General features: G+C 42.2%; 2 protein-coding genes across 5 annotated transcripts in view; one reads left to right on the plus strand and one right to left on the minus strand.

Moving 5' to 3' along the window:
- pde9aa (phosphodiesterase 9aa) overlaps positions 1–9,679 on the plus strand; it is a 36,034-nt gene extending 26,355 nt beyond the window's left edge. For 3 of the 4 annotated variants that reach the window (XM_079517960.1, XM_079517962.1, XM_079517963.1), the window contains 11 exons: positions 1,443–1,517; positions 3,324–3,410; positions 4,593–4,697; positions 5,492–5,574; positions 5,730–5,886; positions 7,123–7,236; positions 7,561–7,665; positions 7,876–8,004; positions 8,190–8,285; positions 8,381–8,443; positions 9,096–9,679. In XM_079517960.1, coding sequence (XP_079374086.1) covers positions 1,443–1,517; positions 3,324–3,410; positions 4,593–4,697; positions 5,492–5,574; positions 5,730–5,886; positions 7,123–7,236; positions 7,561–7,665; positions 7,876–8,004; positions 8,190–8,285; positions 8,381–8,431 — 1,002 coding nt within the window. In that variant the 3' untranslated portion in view covers positions 8,432–8,443; positions 9,096–9,679. Of the gene's footprint in view, positions 1–1,149; positions 1,225–1,442; positions 1,518–3,323; positions 3,411–4,592; positions 4,698–5,491; positions 5,575–5,729; positions 5,887–7,122; positions 7,237–7,560; positions 7,666–7,875; positions 8,005–8,189; positions 8,286–8,380; positions 8,444–9,095 lie in introns of all 4 variants that reach the window. The other variant, XM_079517961.1, reaches the window with a different exon arrangement.
- Positions 9,680–9,846: 167 nt separating this feature from the next.
- On the minus strand, positions 9,847–18,787 carry wdr4 (WD repeat domain 4). The gene is made up of 11 exons (XM_079517966.1): positions 18,613–18,787; positions 17,984–18,052; positions 17,367–17,507; positions 16,072–16,228; positions 15,450–15,562; positions 14,943–15,003; positions 14,596–14,706; positions 12,782–12,846; positions 11,005–11,191; positions 10,686–10,755; positions 9,847–10,244 (listed from the first exon to the last, which is right to left on the minus strand). Exons 1-11 carry the CDS (start codon positions 18,696–18,698, stop codon positions 10,048–10,050), a joined length of 1,257 nt encoding a protein of 418 aa, XP_079374092.1. The 5' UTR covers positions 18,699–18,787; the 3' UTR covers positions 9,847–10,047.
- Positions 18,788–19,442: the final 655 nt, after the last annotated feature.

A 19,442-nucleotide genomic window follows, 5' to 3' on the forward strand; every position in this document is an offset into this window, starting at 1 on the left:
AAACTAAAAACTAAAATCAAAAGGCACGGTGGCACAGATTTATACAAAAGAATGCTAAAAGGATAACCCAAATAAGCCCATGGCGCATTATTTAAAACTATGTCTAAACCTAACCCTAGCCCTAAACCTCAGTAAAACCATAGATATATACCAATAAGATGCCCTGATGGCTAGAAGCGACCACGCCCTAAAGGGTGAAGTCGCGTGCACGCATCCACCTGGGTGACAGCAGACTGCTGGGCGAGCGCTGGCGCTTTGGCATGGGGGGTCAGATCAACATATGGAATGAATATGTACGCTCCATATATGGAGCGTATCTTGAGTGTACAGGGTTTGATGAGGTCAGATCAACATATGGAATGTCAGAACATGTCAGCTCCATATATGGAAATCTAAGGGTGGCAGCGGGGGCAGTGTCTTGAGTGTACAGGATTTGATGAGGGCCCAGGTAGGGCCGAGCCGTAATTTTCGGGCCTGTTGAGAACTCTAGTTTTCGCCGGTTGCCGGGCGCGGCTGCACTAATAACTTTGGGGCTGGCCCGTCTAAAGTTTGAATGGACAGGTATCAGTCGAAAAGGAAGGACGGGTGGGGAAGGATCAACATATGGAATGTCAAAACAAGTCAGCTCCATAGGAGATCTAAGGGTTTGAGGTTTGAGGTCAGATGTAGAGTTGCTGGCCAGCTCCATAATGCAGATATATGTAGCATACTTACAGTATATGCTTGTATATGACGTTCATATAAAAAATCACACCCGTGTGAAGTGAGGGGCGCTAATATAATTATTAAGTCTAGCTCATGTTGATTAGGTGATGTAATGGTGATGTAAAACAAACTGTGCCAACACAAACATTAAACGCCAGCCAAGAGACAATGACTTGAGATGAAATCAAACACAAATTGGTCATCCTCTGCAAAAGCCCCCCTGAAGAACAGAAAAACAAAGACAAAAATAATACAACCAGACAGTAGTAGAAATAGTTAGTAAACTGTTAATGGAAGGACTAAAGAACATAGTAAAAATACTTGTATGCCAAGGTGTGTGTGTGTTTGTGTGTGTGCATGTATTGTAGAAACTGTATGAAGGCAAGGCCCCCCTAAGCCAGGCGGAGGTGGGGCAGTGTTAACTGAGAGCTCTGTTGCCTGCAGTACATGCTGTCAAAGCAGACCATAGATGCCCTCAAAAAGCCCACCTTTGAAGTCTGGCTATGGGAGGTCAATGAGGTAAGACCCCAACACTGAACTGATATGAAATATTATGTCTCTCTCCCTCTCTCTCTCTCTCTTTCTCTCTCTCTTCTTCCCTCCCCTACCCATGTACCTTTATGTCTGTCTGTGTCATTTCTGCCTGTGTGTGTGTGTGTGTGTGTGTGTGTGTGTGTGTGTGTGTGTGTGTGTGTGTGTGTGTGTGCGCGTGTGCGTGTGTGTGTGTGTCCGTGTAGTACTATTTGTCTAAGGAGACAGTAGAAGCTCTCAGACAGCCCACATTTGATGCATGGCAATGGGAACCCAACGAGGTGAGACGATAGATCTAATTGATCAGTTGATCTATTGATCGTACCTTCCTTGGACATTGGTCGATATCCACTCTCGTTTGAAAATCACGAGGTTGCGTCGGTCGACAGTAGCAGAAAACCACGTAGACAGGAGTTTGTGTTGACTGTATGCGTGATGGAATGACGGACGGTGTTCGATTCTACAATGCTGTGTGTGTCCATTATGGCTGTGGTTCGCAAAGCTTCCAGGACCCCCACTTTGGTATGCATTAGGCTAGTGGTTCCCAAACCTTTCAGGTCAAGACCCAAAAGAGCGATTAGATGTTTGCCCGGGACCCAACCTAGTGAAGCTCTGAAAACCCACCTCTTCAGACTCCATCTTAGCCCGTACCACTTGCCGTAGCCCTTGCCCTAGCCTTGACGACCTTACAGGCAAAGGCTAAACGTATGTAATTTAGATAGCATTTTATGTAGACATAGCACTCTATAGTGTATACTCATAGCTTTACTGTACAGATTTTCTACAGTTAGACAGATGCTAGGTTCTTAGATAGTAGCTTCCTTATGATTCTTGATGACTATTCCTATGTATTTGAGGTATTACCACGTGTTGTTCTTGCTTACTATAAGTCACTCTGGATTTAGAGCGTCTGCTGAATGCCTAAATTGTAAATTGTAATTGTCTAGTGAAAATAGCCAATCTACAAGCGCTTGTAGATCAGCTATTTTCACTACTTCTTAATTATTCTTTTTTTATGGAATTTCTTAGATTTGTTTGTTTCTAAAATGTATATAAAAAAATAATAATATATATATTTTAAATGTAGGAAAAGCTTGGGAAAAAAATTGGGAAACAATGCCATACAAGGCTTCTTTTAGTCCCTAACTTCCTAACCATCAATAATGCAGCTGGGGACCCCCTAGAACCTCCTGAAGACCTTGTGCTGAGAACCATTGCATGATTATACAGTAGGATGAAGAAAACTACCTGAAATGCTATTGTTGAATGAAGGCAATTCTACGTTCTGAAACCTAACCAGTTTGCTAAAATGATGGGGGAATTAATAAATAATTAATATAATGGTTGTAAAGAGTGGTAGAATATCCTACTTAAGTAAAAGTACTGTTACTTGACTTAAATATAAGTATACATTATTACTAAAGCGAGGGGAGCAAAGTCAGTCACCACAAATCTTAACCTGGGCAATGTGGGCATGTAAATGTAACTAACCTTAATTAGGACATCCCACTGAAATTAAGAATAAAGCCTGCATTTTAATCTATCTGATTAATTACTGTACTCGAGGTTAAAGGGGAATACCACTCATTTTCAACATTTTACTATGTCATTAAAATACCTTTGAGCTGTTATGTGGACATAATAAAAAGGTCCCCCCATTCTGTATTTCCTAGAATTGTAAGGTATATTAAATGAGTGGTATTCCCCTTTAAGGGGTTTTGTTTTTGGCTTTATTTACTAACTGAAAACAAAAATTGATAGCAAGAAATGTAAAGAAATTAACCTTTACAGTAAGTAAATAGGAATTGACCTCAAAGTGTTTCTGGAAAGCACTCATTCACCATTGCACCCAGACTGATAATTTGAGTCCTTGGTTGATAAAATAATAGCATGTTTATAGCCCACAGATATTGAGCGGTACAAGTAAACGGCGTCACTTGGCCTAATTTCTACTGCACTTTGTTGGCCAGCGCGCCGGAAATAGATGATCTACATGCTTGATCACCTATTTTCTGTATAAATTAAGCAATACTCTTTACTTTTACGTGGACAGATTGCTTAGTTTACATCATTCTCCCTGCTTCCAGATGCTGAGTTGCCTGGAGCACATGTACCATGACCTGGGCCTGGTCAAAGACTTCAACATCAACCCCATCACACTGAAAAGATGGCTGGTAAGCAGGGGTGCGCTGAAGGCTGAGCCTAGCGGAGCTGAGCTCCACTAGTCCTAAAGCAATCGGGGGACCCATCGGCAAAAAAAGGATCTGTTCTTGAGACATTAGAGTTCTGAAGCTGCATGCACGCGCGTGCCCGCGCGAGTCGTCAATGCGTGTTGACGGCACTACAACACCTAGAACAAAAGCCCTCTACCTGGCTGCTTTGAATAACATTAAGTGGTGTATAATATAATGTGTGGGTAGACTCACCCATTCTCAAGTGTCTAGACTCTTCTAGACACTTGAGAATTCCTCCTAAGTTATTCAATATCTGATGTTGGCCTACACCAGACATACAGGTTGGTCGAGCACGTCTCAGGCAGACGGATGAGACCTGACCATATTTAAAGACAAGACAAAAAGATAGTGAATGGCTTTTATATAAAACTAAAGTATGGAGTATGGAGTATGGAGCATGCGCTGGACAATATTGGTTCACCGATTACACTCTCCGAGGTGAATTAACGCTGCATTTCACTGTGTTGTTTAGACCTGGGACAATAGGTTATTCTCTATAGCTAAAAACGCCGGGACAACGCTCCACACGTCCCAAACTCTTCTCCCTTCTGGCTCCAAAACTATGGAATGCACTTCCCATCACAGTCAGAACTGCAGCCTCACTCCCAATCTTCCGCCGTAGTCTGAAAACCCACCTCTTCAGACTCCACCATGGCCCGTAGCACTTGCCCTAGCCTAGCCCCTTAGATAGCACATTAGGTAGACTTAGATAGTATTTTAAACAGACTTATAGCTTGTTACGTAGACAGCTCTAGAATTGCATTTTATGTAGTCATAGCACTTTATAGTACACATGTATAATATATTATATAGTATAGTATGTATAGTTTACATAGATACTCCACTGTTACGTTCTTAGTTTACGCATGATTCATGATAACTACTTTTTATATATGTGATGTATGCCATGCTTTTGTTATTGCTTAATGTAAGTCGCTCTGGATTAAGAGCGTCTGCTAAATGCCTAAATTGTAAATTGTAAAATTGTATAGCACAGAAACAAACAAGAAGAAATAAACTTTACTCTAGCCATATTTCACCTCTACAGTAAAATCACAAGGCCAAAATAATTTGCGTTCTCTCTCTCTCTCTCTCTCTCTCTCTCTCTCTCTCTCACTGTAGCTCAGTATCCATGACAACTACAGGAACAACCCCTTCCATAACTTCCGTCATTGTTTCTGTGTCACCCAGATGATGTACAGTATGATCTGTCTCTGCAGTCTGCAGGTACTGTAACAACACAGCACTCTCACACAGCACAGCACAGCACAGCACATCACAGCACAGCACAGCACAGCACAGTACAGTACTTTTAAACACAAACCACTATGAGACATAGTGAATATCTTTTGAGCAACGCTAACCGCCCCAACATTTTACCGTGTGTTTGGGTGTCTATATCGACTTAATTTATTTATGGTAGAATGGTAGATAAACTTTATTTTGCCACTGACTAGAATGGGAACATAAAATTCCCATTCAGGTCAATTACTAATTCCGCCCTGTGACGTCATGTGGGTCAATACATCAGCATCATACATCATCATCCCTGACACCGCTCACTTCACTTCACACTTTTTTTTTCTCTTGTCCTCGTTGTCGGGGACAACCAACTCTCTTCTCCTCCCCTCCCCACTGTTGCCAGGGACAACCATGTGCGTATGCGTAAGGTTTAATTATGGTGGGGTCTAATAGGTGATTAGGAGGCTCTCACACCACTGATGTGCTAATGAAGACGCACGCACGCACGCACGCACGCACGCACGCACGCACGCACGCACGCACGCACGCACGCACGCACGCACGCACGCACGCGCGCACACACACACACACACACACACACTGACACACACACTATAGTCCTTGATTAAATGTGTTTTCTGTGTGTGTGTGTGTGTGTGTGTGTGTGTGTGTGTGTGTGTGTGTGTGTGTGTGTGTGTGCGCGCGCGTGTGTGCGTGTGTGTGTGTGTGTGTGTGTGTGTGTGTGTGTGTGTGTGTGTGTGTGTGTGTGTGTCTTTCAGGAGAAGTTCACTCAGGTGGATATTATGATTCTAATGACAGCTGCTGTTTGCCATGACCTGGATCACCCTGGCTACAACAACACGTACGACACACACACACACACACACACACACACACACACACACACACACACACACACACACACACACACATGCCACAGTCCTCATCGCGTCAATGTGATTACGATATTGACCTCATCTTCAATGGTTTGGTGTCATTCTCAACCCCACCCTGCAGGTACCAGGTCAATGCCAAGACAGACCTGGCGGTCCGCTACAATGACATCTCCCCCTTGGAGAACCATCACTGTGCCGTGGCCTTTCAGATCTTTAACCAGCCCGACTGCAACATCTTCTCCAACTTGGACTCAGAGGCTTTCAAACAGATACGCCAGGTGGGCCTGCATGGGACTCAAAGTAAAAAGTATCGATACTGCAAGGTAGAACTACTCTGTTACAAGTAAAAGTTCGGAATTCCAAATGTACTTGAGTAAAAGTACAAAAGTATTGGCATCAAAATGTACTTAGAGTACCAAAAGTAAAAGTACTCACTATGCAGAATGCCCCATTTTAAGTTTTCAAATGTATAAAAATATTTTGAAAATAGTCGAACTACAGACTCATTCGTCGTGATGCGACGCATTGTGACCTTGTAGATCGGCTATTTTCAAATGGCCGAAATGTATAGAGGGCTGAAGTGTTTCATGTATGCCAAATACCTCAAGATTGTATTTAAGTACAGTACTACTTAAATGTACTACTTAAGTAAATGTACATAGTTACAAACACTGTGTGTGTGTGTGTGTGTGTGTGTGTGTGTGTGTGTGTGTGTGTGTGTGTGTGTGTGTGTCCTTGTATTGTATCTCTTATGTGGACATAAATAAATGATTAAAATGTGTGTCAATATCCTGGTGATATCCTGGTGTCAATATTAGTAATCAACTGATCATGATATTTAGGATCATTTGTATCTCAAACAGTGTTGGAAAGTAACTTATTACTTAAATTATTATTAGTACTTGTTTCCAGTAACTAGTAATATAACTAATTATTACTATACATTTTGAGTAATAATATTACTAATATGTTACTATTTTCCAAAAGTAACTCGTTACTATTTTCTCGAGCCTTGGTGGAACTGTGGGCTTGAGTGTATATTAACGGTAGACTGGGTTGGGATGGAGTTGCTTTGCAGGCTGCGGATCCCGTCTAGATCTAGACTCTAGAGCGAATACAGAAACGATGTGCACTTGTCTGTATGTGTGAATTATCAGATGCGGAAGAGCGGCTTTAAACCGTCAGGAATAAACTGGGTAGGCCTAGTGTGACACTTTTGGGGACAAAATATGCAATTACTGGGGGAGAGAGGAAAAAAGTAAAGTCAATTAATAAGTAACTAGATAGTTTTGTCAGGGAGTAATATGTAAAGTAACAATTCCGTTTTTGAGTAACGTTTCCAATACAGATCTCAAATACATTTCCCAGACCAGTGTTTTGTATTTTGATAAAAAACAAATAATTGACCCAGTATTTGTATTAAAAATACATGATACAATACAATGACTTCATGCAGGCATGCACGCCACAGGCAGGTTCAGCATCATTGTGGTAATAATTATGTTCTTTCGCAGGGAACCATCACACTGATCCTGGCCACAGACATGGCACGACATGGAGAGATCCTGGAATCCTTCCGACAGAAAGTGGAGACCTTTGACTACGCAGACGAAGAGCACGTCACCTGCGTAAGAACAGTTTATTTTCCGACATCTCAATATTCCGACCTCCCATATTTCCAAACTAACACTATCCATCTTAACCGGCCACATAGGTCGCTAACCCTAACCTCAGTCATAATTGGCCACGGAGGTCGGACTAACGGAAGGTTGGACTTATGGGCAGTCCCCAGTCATTCATCCAGTTCATGAAGTCATTTTCTACAGTGACTCACATAATGTGAAAAAGTAGAATAAGCTGCATGAGTGACATTACATTACATACATGACATTACAAGCAACCAATAAGAAATTCATACATGTTTCCATAACTGCTGTGATGAACTCTTGCAGCTGAAGATGGTGTTGATCAAGTGCTGTGACATCTCCAACGAGGTGAGACCCATGGAGGTGGCTGAGCCCTGGGTGGACTGCCTGCTGGAAGAGTACTTTATGCAGGTGAGGGGTGCCGGCTAATGTCACAGTACGTTGTGAGATTGTAGAGCAGAGGCTACTATTTTGTAATCTGGGGGGGGAGGCTCTGGCTATTTGGGGGGTCCTTGGCATGGAATGGTTTTGGGAACCCCTGCACTATCCTAACTAATGCTGCAGAAATGCCTTCTGCAGTTCATGTTTCACCGACACATAGCTGCGTCTCTTTCTCTCCAGAGCGACAGGGAGAAGTCAGAGGGTCTTCCTGTGGCTCCGTTCATGGACAGAGAAAAGGTCACCAAGCCAACGGCTCAGATCGGCTTCATCAAGTTCGTCCTCATCCCCATGTTTGAGACGGTCATGAAGGTGAGCATACATGGGTCGATGGCCATGGCGCTTGTGGTGATATTGCAATGACGGCTTTTAAAGCTCCATCAAAGGACCAGCTTAACGTGAACCCCAGTATATTTACACAAGTGATGAGTCAAGACAGGGAGGTTAGAGTTAATGTATTGAAGTTATTTGCGGTAATCCTAGTGTGTGTGTACCAGCTGTTCCCTCAGACTGAGGAGGTGATGGTGCAGCCTCTGAGAGATTCACGGGACAGATATGAGGAGCTCAAACAGATCGACGACGCCATGAACGAGGTAAGTGTATGCACGTTTGAATCCTGTTTCTCCAGCCATGTGGTCATCATGCACATATGCTGTACATGCATGCAACATGTAACTTTCTTTTCCAGGTACAGAAAAAGAAGAGTGAGAACCTGACCTTGGGAGCAAAGAAGAAGTAAAGTTGGAACCAGGTAAAGCCTTATTTACTTCATGTCAGTGTTGCATGGCACAAATAGACAATTTATATGCTCACAACGCGTCATGGTGCCAAGCGTTGTGAGCGTGTATATCTGTTATTTGAGATGATTAACTATTGGAAAAAGATCAAAGCACAAGGTCACTGTCACGGTCAAAATTGATAACAAATGGGCAAAGTTCATGAAACTAGGTTTCTAGGCGCCCTTAACCTTGGGGTCAAGGTCAAAATTACATACGGTATCTCAGGAATTGGTCTGCACACCCAAGGTGCATTTATTTAAAACCACTTTAACCATTATTTTAAACTTTAGCTGTTGAAAAATAGCAGATATAAGCTCATGGCGCAGCAGTCTAGATCTGCTATTTTTGAAAAATCGTGAAAACATGGTGCGAATCTTTTAATATATATTATTTCACAGCTAACGTTTTTAACTCATCTTTGCTTCTGGGGGTCCCTGAAACAACATATTTTCAGATGGGGTTCTGCGGCCAAATACATATCATTCTGGGGTCCTTGACATTAACTAGTTTGAGAATCACTGACAAACATTTTTCAGAAAACTGTCATGATTTAGAAGAAATTTGTAGAATCTGTTCTGTCTCAGTCCTTAATGGGTTAAATATGTGGTCATTTGTCCATTTCAGAACCTGCACCTAAGAGTACTTCACCAGAGTGAGTGATGCAGTGAGACCAGGGGAAGAAGTGAACTGGATTTTTAGACGAGCCCTGCTGGGTCCCCTGGTCTGTCAACCAATCCAAACCCTTTCCATTGCTTAGTGTTCTTGTTTGCTTCAGGCCTTCAGCCTCTCGACGAGCAGCGATGAGTGGGTTTTGACGACGTTTTGGGCGGTATGGATAGTTTGCATTGTGCCAGACAAGAACAGTCTATCCCAGAGCAGCGGTTGAGTGTGGATGTAAAATAGCGGTTTCCCAGAGCAACGAGATTAACTACTTGATGGACTCCAGTCGTTTGTGGACCAGACAGACAATCCAAAGACTTATCAGGGAATGTCAACATGTGTACAGCACAAACTACTTCAGTGAACAATATTTAGCTACATTATAAATAATATATATATAAATATGTTAACGTTTTATTTTTATTTTGAATGTGTTGGATTTTTCTTTTTTTTTCTACATATTGTACAGATTTCTAGTCACCTTTGTTCTTTCCTACAAAAAAAATAAAAGGTTTATTTGAATTGTAAAACTGTTCTCTGTTCATGAAATGTCAAAGTAATGGAAATCAGATTAATGTTGGCATACACGCACGCTACAACCAAACTGGGGGCAGGTGGTTGATGGTTGGTGGAGACAATGACTGACAGCAGAAATGTTTCTGCATATAAGCCGACATAGTATCTTTGAGAAATAGATAGTCAACATGCTACTGTGTCATGTATTAGTTGCAAAAGGTTTATTTTTTTATAAATCAACTCCATTATAATCCACAAAAATTAAATATACAATCTACATAGGCCATTTGACAATTCAGCATTCTTCATCAAAACACTCATTCAACTCAGATTCAGCCAAACCCCCCCCCCCCCCCCCCCCCTCCCCAAATGAAACAAAAACCTAAGTGATTCGTGGTGTTCAGCTTGCTGCTTGAGAAACAGGTTTGGGCTTCTTGTTCTTCTTGTTCTTTTTGGTGGTCTTCGCTGCAGCCCTCTTCTTCCCCCAGTGTGTCTTCTGCTGCTCCAGACGCTGCTGCTTCTTCTGCATGTAGGACGCCATGTTGTCGAAGTTCACCTTGTACAGGTGCTGGAAGCAGCTCTCTGTCTCTGCACCAGCTGGTGTGGTGGACAGGACAGTGTAAGGTACTTTAGTACAAACCTGATGTTACTAAAGGTGCAACAGTACTTATTTTTTTTTAAAGATCTATTCGATTTCATTAAAATAATCCATTCTCAAAAAATAGAGATTATGTTGTTAATGTACAATTTTTGATTGTGAAAAATCTATTAAACTGAACATCAATGTCAAAAGGTGAACATATGAATCCAATACTCTTGTTATAATCAACATCGGCAGTGTTTTGAATTAAATAAACGTCCTGTATTTAACCTATTATAACCTCATCAGAAGTAGTGGTGATAACAGATGCATGGAGCAGGTCCAGGTGAGAATGACAGGTCCACTGGACTGACTGGAGGTGTGTGTGTGTGTGTGTGTGTGTGTGTGTGTGTGTGTGTGTGTGTGTGTGTGTGTGTGTGTGTGTGTCTGTGACTCACCTTGAAGTGCCTCCCAATGGGGCTTGAGACAGTCCACCACTTGGTTCAGTTCGGAGCTCTCTGCGTCACACTAGATAGACGAGAGGGGCTTTGTCAGGCGTACATTTTATGTTCTATTGTGAGAAACTGGGTTAGCATTTGTCGTTGACAGGAGGCAAGCAAATCAAACAATTTAGTGCAAATAACAAACCTTGACTAACAACATATTAACTAGTAATAAGTAATATATAGTGTTTATTTAAGTGTACAACTGGAACCAAACTGGGGGTCCGTTTGGTTCCAGTTATACAAAAAGTCATTAATAGATTAATCTTTATACCTCCCAGCAGTCCTGGGCATGTGTGTAGATCTGGAGCGGTGCCTCACGGCTCTCCAGCAGTACCCACAGTCTGCCTTTGGGGTCAAAGGTCATATGGAGTGGACTGTGGGGGAGGGTCACCCTGCTGCAGACCACCAGCCTCTCCTCGGAACTTTGATCAATCCTGAAGAACTGCACTATGGGTAATCTGGAGTCACAGTAGGAACACATTTTATTGGTGGACCAGACATCCTTTTAGTTGTACTGTTGTATATCTGTTACAGACCCAAAGCTGTTCCAAAACATTACGGTGTCTGTGAATAGACACAAAAAAAGCAGACTTGTTTTCTTCATTCTAGAAAATAAACAATGGATTTTTTTTCACTCTACAGTTTGATAGTAAACAGCTGAAACCCATTTTGTTAATATAATTTAGAGTAGCCAATTATTTTTCTCCCCAATTTAGCCGTTATACTGTGCAGTGACAAATACCACCCACCCCAACCGGCTTCCCTCCCTCGAACACGCAGCATAGACGCTCTGCCAAGCCCAAAGAACCGCGGTGGATTTGAGCCCCTAGACTTTGCTGTGGTAGGCAGGTACCTCACCTTTCACCCCTGTGGTAGGCAGGTACCTCACCTTTCACCCCTGTGGTAGGCAGGTACCTCACCTTTCACCCCTGGGGTAGGCAGGTACCTCACCTTTCACCCCTGTGGTAGGCAGGTACCTCACCTTTCACCCCTGGGGTAGGCAGGTACCTCACCTTTCACCCCTGTGGTAGGCAGGTACCTCACCTTTCACCCCTGTGGTAGGCAGGTACCTCACCTTTCACCCCTGTGGTAGGCAGGTACCTCACCTTTCACCCCTGTGGTAGGCAGGTACCTCACCTTTCACCCCTGTGGTAGGCAGGTACCTCACCTTTCACCCTGTGGTAGGCAGGTACCTCACCTTTCACCCCTGTGGTAGGCAGGTACCTCACCTTTCACCCCTGTGGTAGGCAGGTACCTCACCTTTCACCCCTGTGGTAGGCAGGTACCTCACCTTTCACCCCTGTGGTAGGCAGGTACCTCACCTTTCACCCCTGTGGTAGGCAGGTACCTCACCTTTTACCCCTGTGCCAGATTCTAGCCAGGATTCGAACCCCAGTCTCCCGATACCAAATTTGTACCACTGCGAAGAACGCCTGCTTGGCCTGGGGAGATTATGCTCATGGGCAAGCAGTAACACTTGTCAACCAGTAGGTGTACCCAACAGCAGGGTTTAACTTGTGTAAAATATGTGGAAACACATATTATCTATAGTCTGTTGAACTCAACACAGCGACCTCTACATGCCTTGTAACATGCACCACTCGCTTAACATTTTAGTATTTTAAACAAGCTTATGCTGCAAACAGCTGCTGTGTGGCACCTACTGTAGTACAGTAAAGACAAACTTGTGCAGTAGCAGTTAAATAACAAACTCACGTGTAACAATACAATACTATAAGGCACTGTCCGGGGACAGCCAGCCAGAGTCCTTGAGGGTGGTATCCAGCTTGATTGTTAGTTAGGAACCAAATGAAGCCTTATGGGGCCATTTTGTACACACTCATTTGTTTTTTGGGGGACCCAGAGATAAACAAAATGTTATCAAACGGGTTTGTGGCCTAATGCATATCAAAAGGGATGACTAAGGGATGATTAAGGTTAAGAATCACTGCTTTAAACTATACAGGCAGGTGTAGCATAGTGGAAAATAAAACCCCTACTTCTAGTGGCGGTGTTGTCATTGTTGTCACTACTCCTATCAGACTGACCTCTCACACTGCACAGCTACGTGACCGCCATCAGGGGAGCATGCAATCCTGCTGACTGCATACCTCTAGGAAACAATGAGACGCACATGTTGCTGTTACAAGTAGTAAAGACACCGGGGCAAGTTCAATTTGACAGTAATAGTATCATTTGAAAGTATAGTGTGTGTGTGTCTTGGTGAATAAAAAGTACTTTCAAGGTCAAAGTTAGGGTTAGCCAGAATGTAGCTAGAACTACTAAGTGCAGAAAGAAGAACTTATAACCAAATTGGAACCAAAAACAATGCACATTTCTTCTGCGTGTAACTGAACTGCATATTATGTGACTGTGGGTTGATTGATGGTACCCTCCCACTTCACCGTTCCCAGAAAAGGGTCTGTACTGTACATGGGAGCTGCTGATTGGCTTACAGCTGCTGTTGCCATAATAAAGCAGTGAGGAATGCCTCTCTAATGTAAAGAAGCCATCTATTTACATCAAGCTGTTAAAGTGCAGAGGGTGCAACCCTTTATGTTAAACTGAGTACACAACAAAATGTGATGGGTGTCAATTGCTGTCATATTGCCAAGTGCAGTGTTGTACCCAAACGCGTTCAAAGAACGATAGTTCACGAACGCGTTCTCATTTGGGCTGAACATCAACTGAACGTACTGTATTTCTGCCTGATGAACGTCATTGTGAACGCGTTCATTTCTGGCGTGTGTGAACGTCACTTTTTCTCGTTCAACTTCGTTCAAGAGTGATTGATTGATTGAAAAATGTATTAACAGTTTGCAGAATTACAGTACATTTCAAGCACAAACTCAATACAAAGGCTGTTAACTGTGAGTGGACGACCCAATTAAGCATTACACTTGTTTCCAATAGGGTCCACAATGTTCAAGTCATCAAAAAACGTGAGTGGGGGGGGGGTTACAGACGTTCGTATCCTGCCACGACATTATGCTGCTTTCACACAGGCAGATGCAACAGATGCAAAGCTACACTAGTACACCTAGTCACAGACAGTGTCGTTGTTAAGCAGCAGGAGCCTAGGATCGCACTATAGCAGCAGCTGTATCATTAGCACAACCACGAACGTCCAACACATATACAATGAATTACTCACCTAATGCTGCCTGCAGGTTCCATGTTTAATTCCAGCATGTGTAACCTACATTGTCTAAGTGACAGTTTTCATATTGTAAATATGGTCGCTAACGTGGTTTAGCGACTAGTACTTTGACAGCTCATCCATCGTAGCTTGTTTACAAGTGAAACGGACTTCCTGTGCAGAAACTGCCTCATCAAAATAAGAGCAACTTGTATTGATTAGTCAACACTAGTTTTATATCTACTTACAGGACGTTAACATCTCATTTGAGTGCCTGTCAGCATTCTCTAAATCCCTGTCTCTCAGCTGGTGTGCAAATGGCTATAGGCTGTGGCAATAATACAAAAATAATTTAAAAAAAAAAAGAAAAATAACTAAAATGGTTCATTTTTTGGAACCATGAACTTTAGTTCAAAATGTTGAACTATGAACTATGAACTGAACTAGTTCCTTTTTAAATTTCTGAACTGTGAACTGAACTAGTTTATAAAATAAATGAACGTTCCCAACACTGGCCAAGTGACAATAGAGGGTATGCCAGTGACATCCACATCATACCCGGAAGTTATGCAGGAACACCTACTGAGTGACAAAAACCTACTTTCTGGCCTTGTCAGCCCATGCTCAAACAGAAAGGTCCAATCTGATTGCTTTAAACAACGTTAAACAATGTTAAACTCACTTTGACACTCAATGTGCCACTCACTTTATGCACCCGCATACCTTTTTGTTCTCTTGCTCAGTTTCGGTACTTGGCGTTTCTCTCAATGCTTTCAGGTCCCAGCTCTGCAGCTTCCGGCCTGACTCGTACTCCCACAACTTCACTGTCCCATCCTGTAGAAACACATCAAATTACATATAGACACAAATGTAGGCTGCCCACAGCCTGTAAACTCAATTTCCCTGAACATAAATGTTAGGTTAGTGCAGGCATCTCCTTTCAATCACCAGTCCTGAAAACAACCTGATGCGCTATTCACACTAGACGCTGTGAAATATACTGTTGATTTCTGTAAAAACATCATGTTACTGTATGTGTATGGCTTTGAAATTCGACGTGAGACACATACCCCTGATCCAGACAGAAGCCACTGTGGGTGAACTGATGGGATGACCAGAACACTGACAAACCTGGAAGGACACACAAACCAAGTCAGCATTTTGCTATCAGCACAACAATCAAACTCCCTCATAGTAATGCCTGCAAAAGGCAGAGCAAGTCCTTAAAACTGGTTTAGTTGTTGTACAAGCTTACAATGTGTCACAATTTATTTTCTTTGTATATTTCCGGTATTTATCGACAGAAATGTATTCTTTATTCATAATGTTCAATACCAAAATCACAATTTAATTGTCAACCGCAACTTTTTGTGTGACAATTAACATCAACTTAAATTTGTAATCGTGACAGCCCTAGTTGTAGGTCAAATAACTATCTAAATTCTACACTGTCTACATCTATCTACTATCTACAAGCTCACTGTGGTGCAATCTTATTTTCGCATAATCTTCATCTATTATGACATGCCAAGAATAGGGACACTGGAGTTGTGGTAGAAAGGCACTTTGTTACTTACTCCTCATGTCCCAAACAGAATGACTGGATGTTGTAAGGCGACTTGAGGTGACTGACCCGGATCTTTTCATCACGGTCTGCTGTGATGACGTACTTGTCGTTGGGTGTGAGGGTCTGTAAGACAAAGAGCAAGTGGTCATTTTTGTCACTCTCATGTGACAGAAATTTTACAACAATTATCGGTTTCAGATCGTTAGCCAAATTAATTAGCAGTTAACTTGCTAACTGGTTTGAATCCTTCCACAACTCAAAATGTCAATCAACAATAAGGTCCTTACACACAGTATTTTTGTGCAATTAATTTGCCTGAAGTACATTCATACAGAACACGATAAAGCAATATAATGTTTATTCATAACAAGGTCGATATTTCTGAGCTTCCATACTGTCAGCTTGAATAGTTTTAGTGTGGAATATATGTGGGCGATTATTTTGCATTTTCGTATCATCGACATGCGAACAGCAGTGCTGGGCTAAAAGAGCTAAGCTTCACTTTAGTGCCTGCGACATTCGACAAGCACACAATGAAAGCGTTGTCATGATCGGAACAAGACAATGGAATTATTTTCTGATCTAACGATGATGACTGATTAATCATGCATTCCCTATCACACACTGCTTACCATAGACAGCAGCATAGACAGGTGTCCCAGCTTCAGTTCTCCGTCCTCCTGGGGATCCACCACTGAGAAGGAGTAAACATCTCCTGACTTGTCTGCCACCAGCAGCACATCCTCGGTCTGGGTGAATACCAGCGAGGTGCACCTCCTCACAACCCACCTGGAAAAACACATTTATTAACACATGGATTAAAGCAAAAAAGACTGAAGGTTATCATGGGATTTGTGAAACAGTATGAAACGGATCCCCCACCACACACTAGCGCTGATTCCTAAACAGTGAACACAACATGTAACATTATGATGTTTTAGTGCCAACCAGGTGAAAGAAATCACAGACTGAGGCTTTAACAGACCATATGGAAAATGCTTCTAAACATATTGCTAGTTTGATCACTTCAAATCCTCTAATACATTTTTTTATGACCAAAAATAATCTACAAGCTTGCAGATCGGATATTTTCGCTTTGCAACATGCTTCCATGAAGACATGCTGGCTTCTATGGAATCCAAATGACTAAAATAAATTGTGGCGACTGAGGTCTTCCATGTTGAAATGAAATGAAATGAAATGATTACTATATTTACCCAGGGTATCTGGGCTAAGCTCTAAGAACTTGTTTCCAGCCAGGCCCTGCTCATAGAACATTTCATCGTAGTGGTTCAATGCCTTGTTCAAGGGCACTTCAGCGGTGGTAATTTTAACGTGTCGGACCGCTGATTCGAACTGGCGACCTTGCGGTATCAAGACCGCTCTGCAATCCGTTCGGCCACCGCTGCCACAAACATGGAAGACCATAGGTATCTATGCTCACGTTAACACTATGTATAATCTCAATGGAAAGCTGGGTCACCACCGTTACGAGGTAAGATAGGGGTTCTTTGATGGTGGTGGGAAATTCAAATCACTGTATTTAAAATAGTTACTAATGCAGAAGCTTCCATTTATTTTGTATGAATAATGAGCTCTTGTATACAACTGCCAATTATGGACCAGTTATTTGCACATATCGATATTTTCTTAGATATAGCTAACTTTTTCGATCAATCAAATAATCGAGAAGTGCATTTAATATATTTTTACATATCAAGAAGGAATCGATGAATCACTAGTATCACAAGTATGCACAACAGTGCCATGCTAAAACGGTGAAAATAGCCAATTTACAAGCTCAAAACAGCGGATGTTCACTATTTTTGTAATATTTTTCTAACTTTTTGCCAATAAAGACATGCCAAAATAGGAATCAATTGTTATTATGATAGATTACATTGATTAACTGTTGCACCCCTAGTACCTAGTACTGATATGTTGCCATGATGATTCAGTGCGGAACAGAACCAGCCGCTTGCTGTCATCGGTTAACGCTGCCAGGTTTCCAGAAGGAGAGACAGCGAGGGCCAAGATCTTGTCATTTCCTGTATCTTCTGAGCCGTCACTATTGACAGATAAGAGACAACAATTGAAATGTTCTTCTTGTGGTGCATTCACTGAGCTGATCTCCCCAAGAAGTAGCAGAAATGATATCAGGAGATAAATGATCTATCGCCATCTGTTTGTTTAAGCATCTACACTGTTTATCTAATATCTATCTCTAAATGTAACTGTGATTAGTTATTCTAACGTACTGTTGAATAGCATAAAACTTTGGTTCTCAATGTGGGGTCTGGGGGCCCCAGTGAAATTATTAGTCTAATATTTAGGAACCTACGGATTTGGTTCCATTTGTGTTAAATTAACATTGAGGAATGTACAGTGTAGATTGGGGTCCCTGAGATAGAATTTATAGCAAACGGGAGTCTGTGGCCTGATGATATTGAAATGAATAAGCTTGAGAATCACTGAGCTACTCATATAATAAATCATTCATTTTCCCACCAGACTGAAACACAACACAACAATGCCTCCACTTACCTTTGGCTGTCAGCCTCTGTGTTCTTTGGTTTCTTCTCAGCTGTGCTGCAGTCAAAAATGAACGGTTCCCTACAATAAAGCAGTAAATAAATTGATTGATTGATTGAAAAATGTATTAACAGTTTGCAGAATTACAGTACATTTCAAGCACAAACTCAATACAAAGGCTGTTAACTGTGAGTGGACGACCCAATTAAGCATTACACTTGTTTCCAATCATGGATCATCATGTTTGTTTGTTTGATTGATTGATTGATGAATGTATTAACAGATTGGAGAATTACAGTACATTTCAAGCACAACTCAATACAAAACTGTTAACTGTGGACAAAACCATAAAGTATTACACTTGTTTACAATAGGGCCAAGTGCCCACCATGTTCAATTCATCATAACAATTAGAGACGTACAAATATACTCTATATAGCCAAAAACAGGAAATCATCATAGGAGGTAAAAAGGGGAAAAAACCCAAACATATACAGTGGGGGAAAAGGGGTGATGTGTCTGCTTGCGCCTTGCTGGCTAACTCAGCTAGCTATGCTGACAGTCCCACTCTGAGCTCATAGGATAATGTATGACTATAACTTGATGATCAGCATAAATACATAGCAAGGTTTCTTACCAACCTGGCTTGTTTGGTGTGAACAGCAATGAGCTTTTTGTCGCTACTGCAGACAAACCACTCTCCACATGATACAGAGATAGCTGTCATGTTTTCCTCCTGGACGTGCGACCATATGTGTGCGACGACAGCAGAGTTTCACGTGGGGGGACTATTTTGGCGCAGGCAATCTGCGTCATCGTGGTCAGCAAAGAACAGAATGTACACAACGAAATCTGACTGACTGGAGATTATGAGAAGAAATGATTTGTGCGGACTTTATTATGTGTTTTTCTTTTCCACGTAATAAGAATAACAAATAAAAGTAAAATAAATAAATAATAATACTAATAATTAAAATTAAATACACACAATCAAAACGGCCTGATATAGCTAGCATCATACAGGCTGGCCTGGCATAGCACGTTGTAAGCATTCAGAATGCAGATCAGTTTAGTTACTGTCTGTAACTTGTGTACCCCAAAATGTACCCATGATCCTAGCCCCATTATGTGCCCTCTCCCTACGCTCATTCTGTAGCTCGGAGCTACAGAATGAGCGTAGGGAGAGGGCACATATGGGGCTACCATGATCCGTGTCATTGCTCCAGTCCTTGTCAATGACACGAAGCAGTGCATGCGTCCAACATACGACATGCATGACATGCGTCAGTGTCCTGTTTTGTCTGCAAGGATCGAGGACCGAGGGTGGAGGGGGGGCGTTCCTCATGCCACATTTATTCTGCGTCGTATGACGGTGTCGCGTGCCGAAAATAGCCGATCCACAAGCTCACATAGCATCGCAGACGCCACGCGTTGTGAGCTTGTGGATCGCCGCGCGAGACACCGCCGTATG

The sequence above is a fragment of the Electrona antarctica genome (genome assembly GCF_951216825.1).
Source record: "Electrona antarctica genome assembly, chromosome: 13".
NCBI classification, from domain to species: Eukaryota; Metazoa; Chordata; class Actinopteri; order Myctophiformes; family Myctophidae; genus Electrona; species Electrona antarctica.

What these genes read in the sequence shown, in the direction of transcription:
- wdr4 (XM_079517966.1), bottom strand. Translation starts at nt 18,698, where the DNA reads ATGACAGCTATCTCTGTATCATGTGGAGAGTGGTTTGTCTGCAGTAGC. An exon ending in TGGCAACATATCAGTACTAG is followed by an intron (nt 16,229 to 17,366) that starts GTACTAGGGGTG and finishes GTGTTTTTCCAG; the next exon opens with GTGGGTTGTGAGGAGGTGCA. An exon ending in GTAGCTGTGCAGTGTGAGAG is followed by an intron (nt 11,192 to 12,781) that starts GTCAGTCTGATA and finishes CTGTGACTCCAG; the next exon opens with ATTACCCATAGTGCAGTTCT.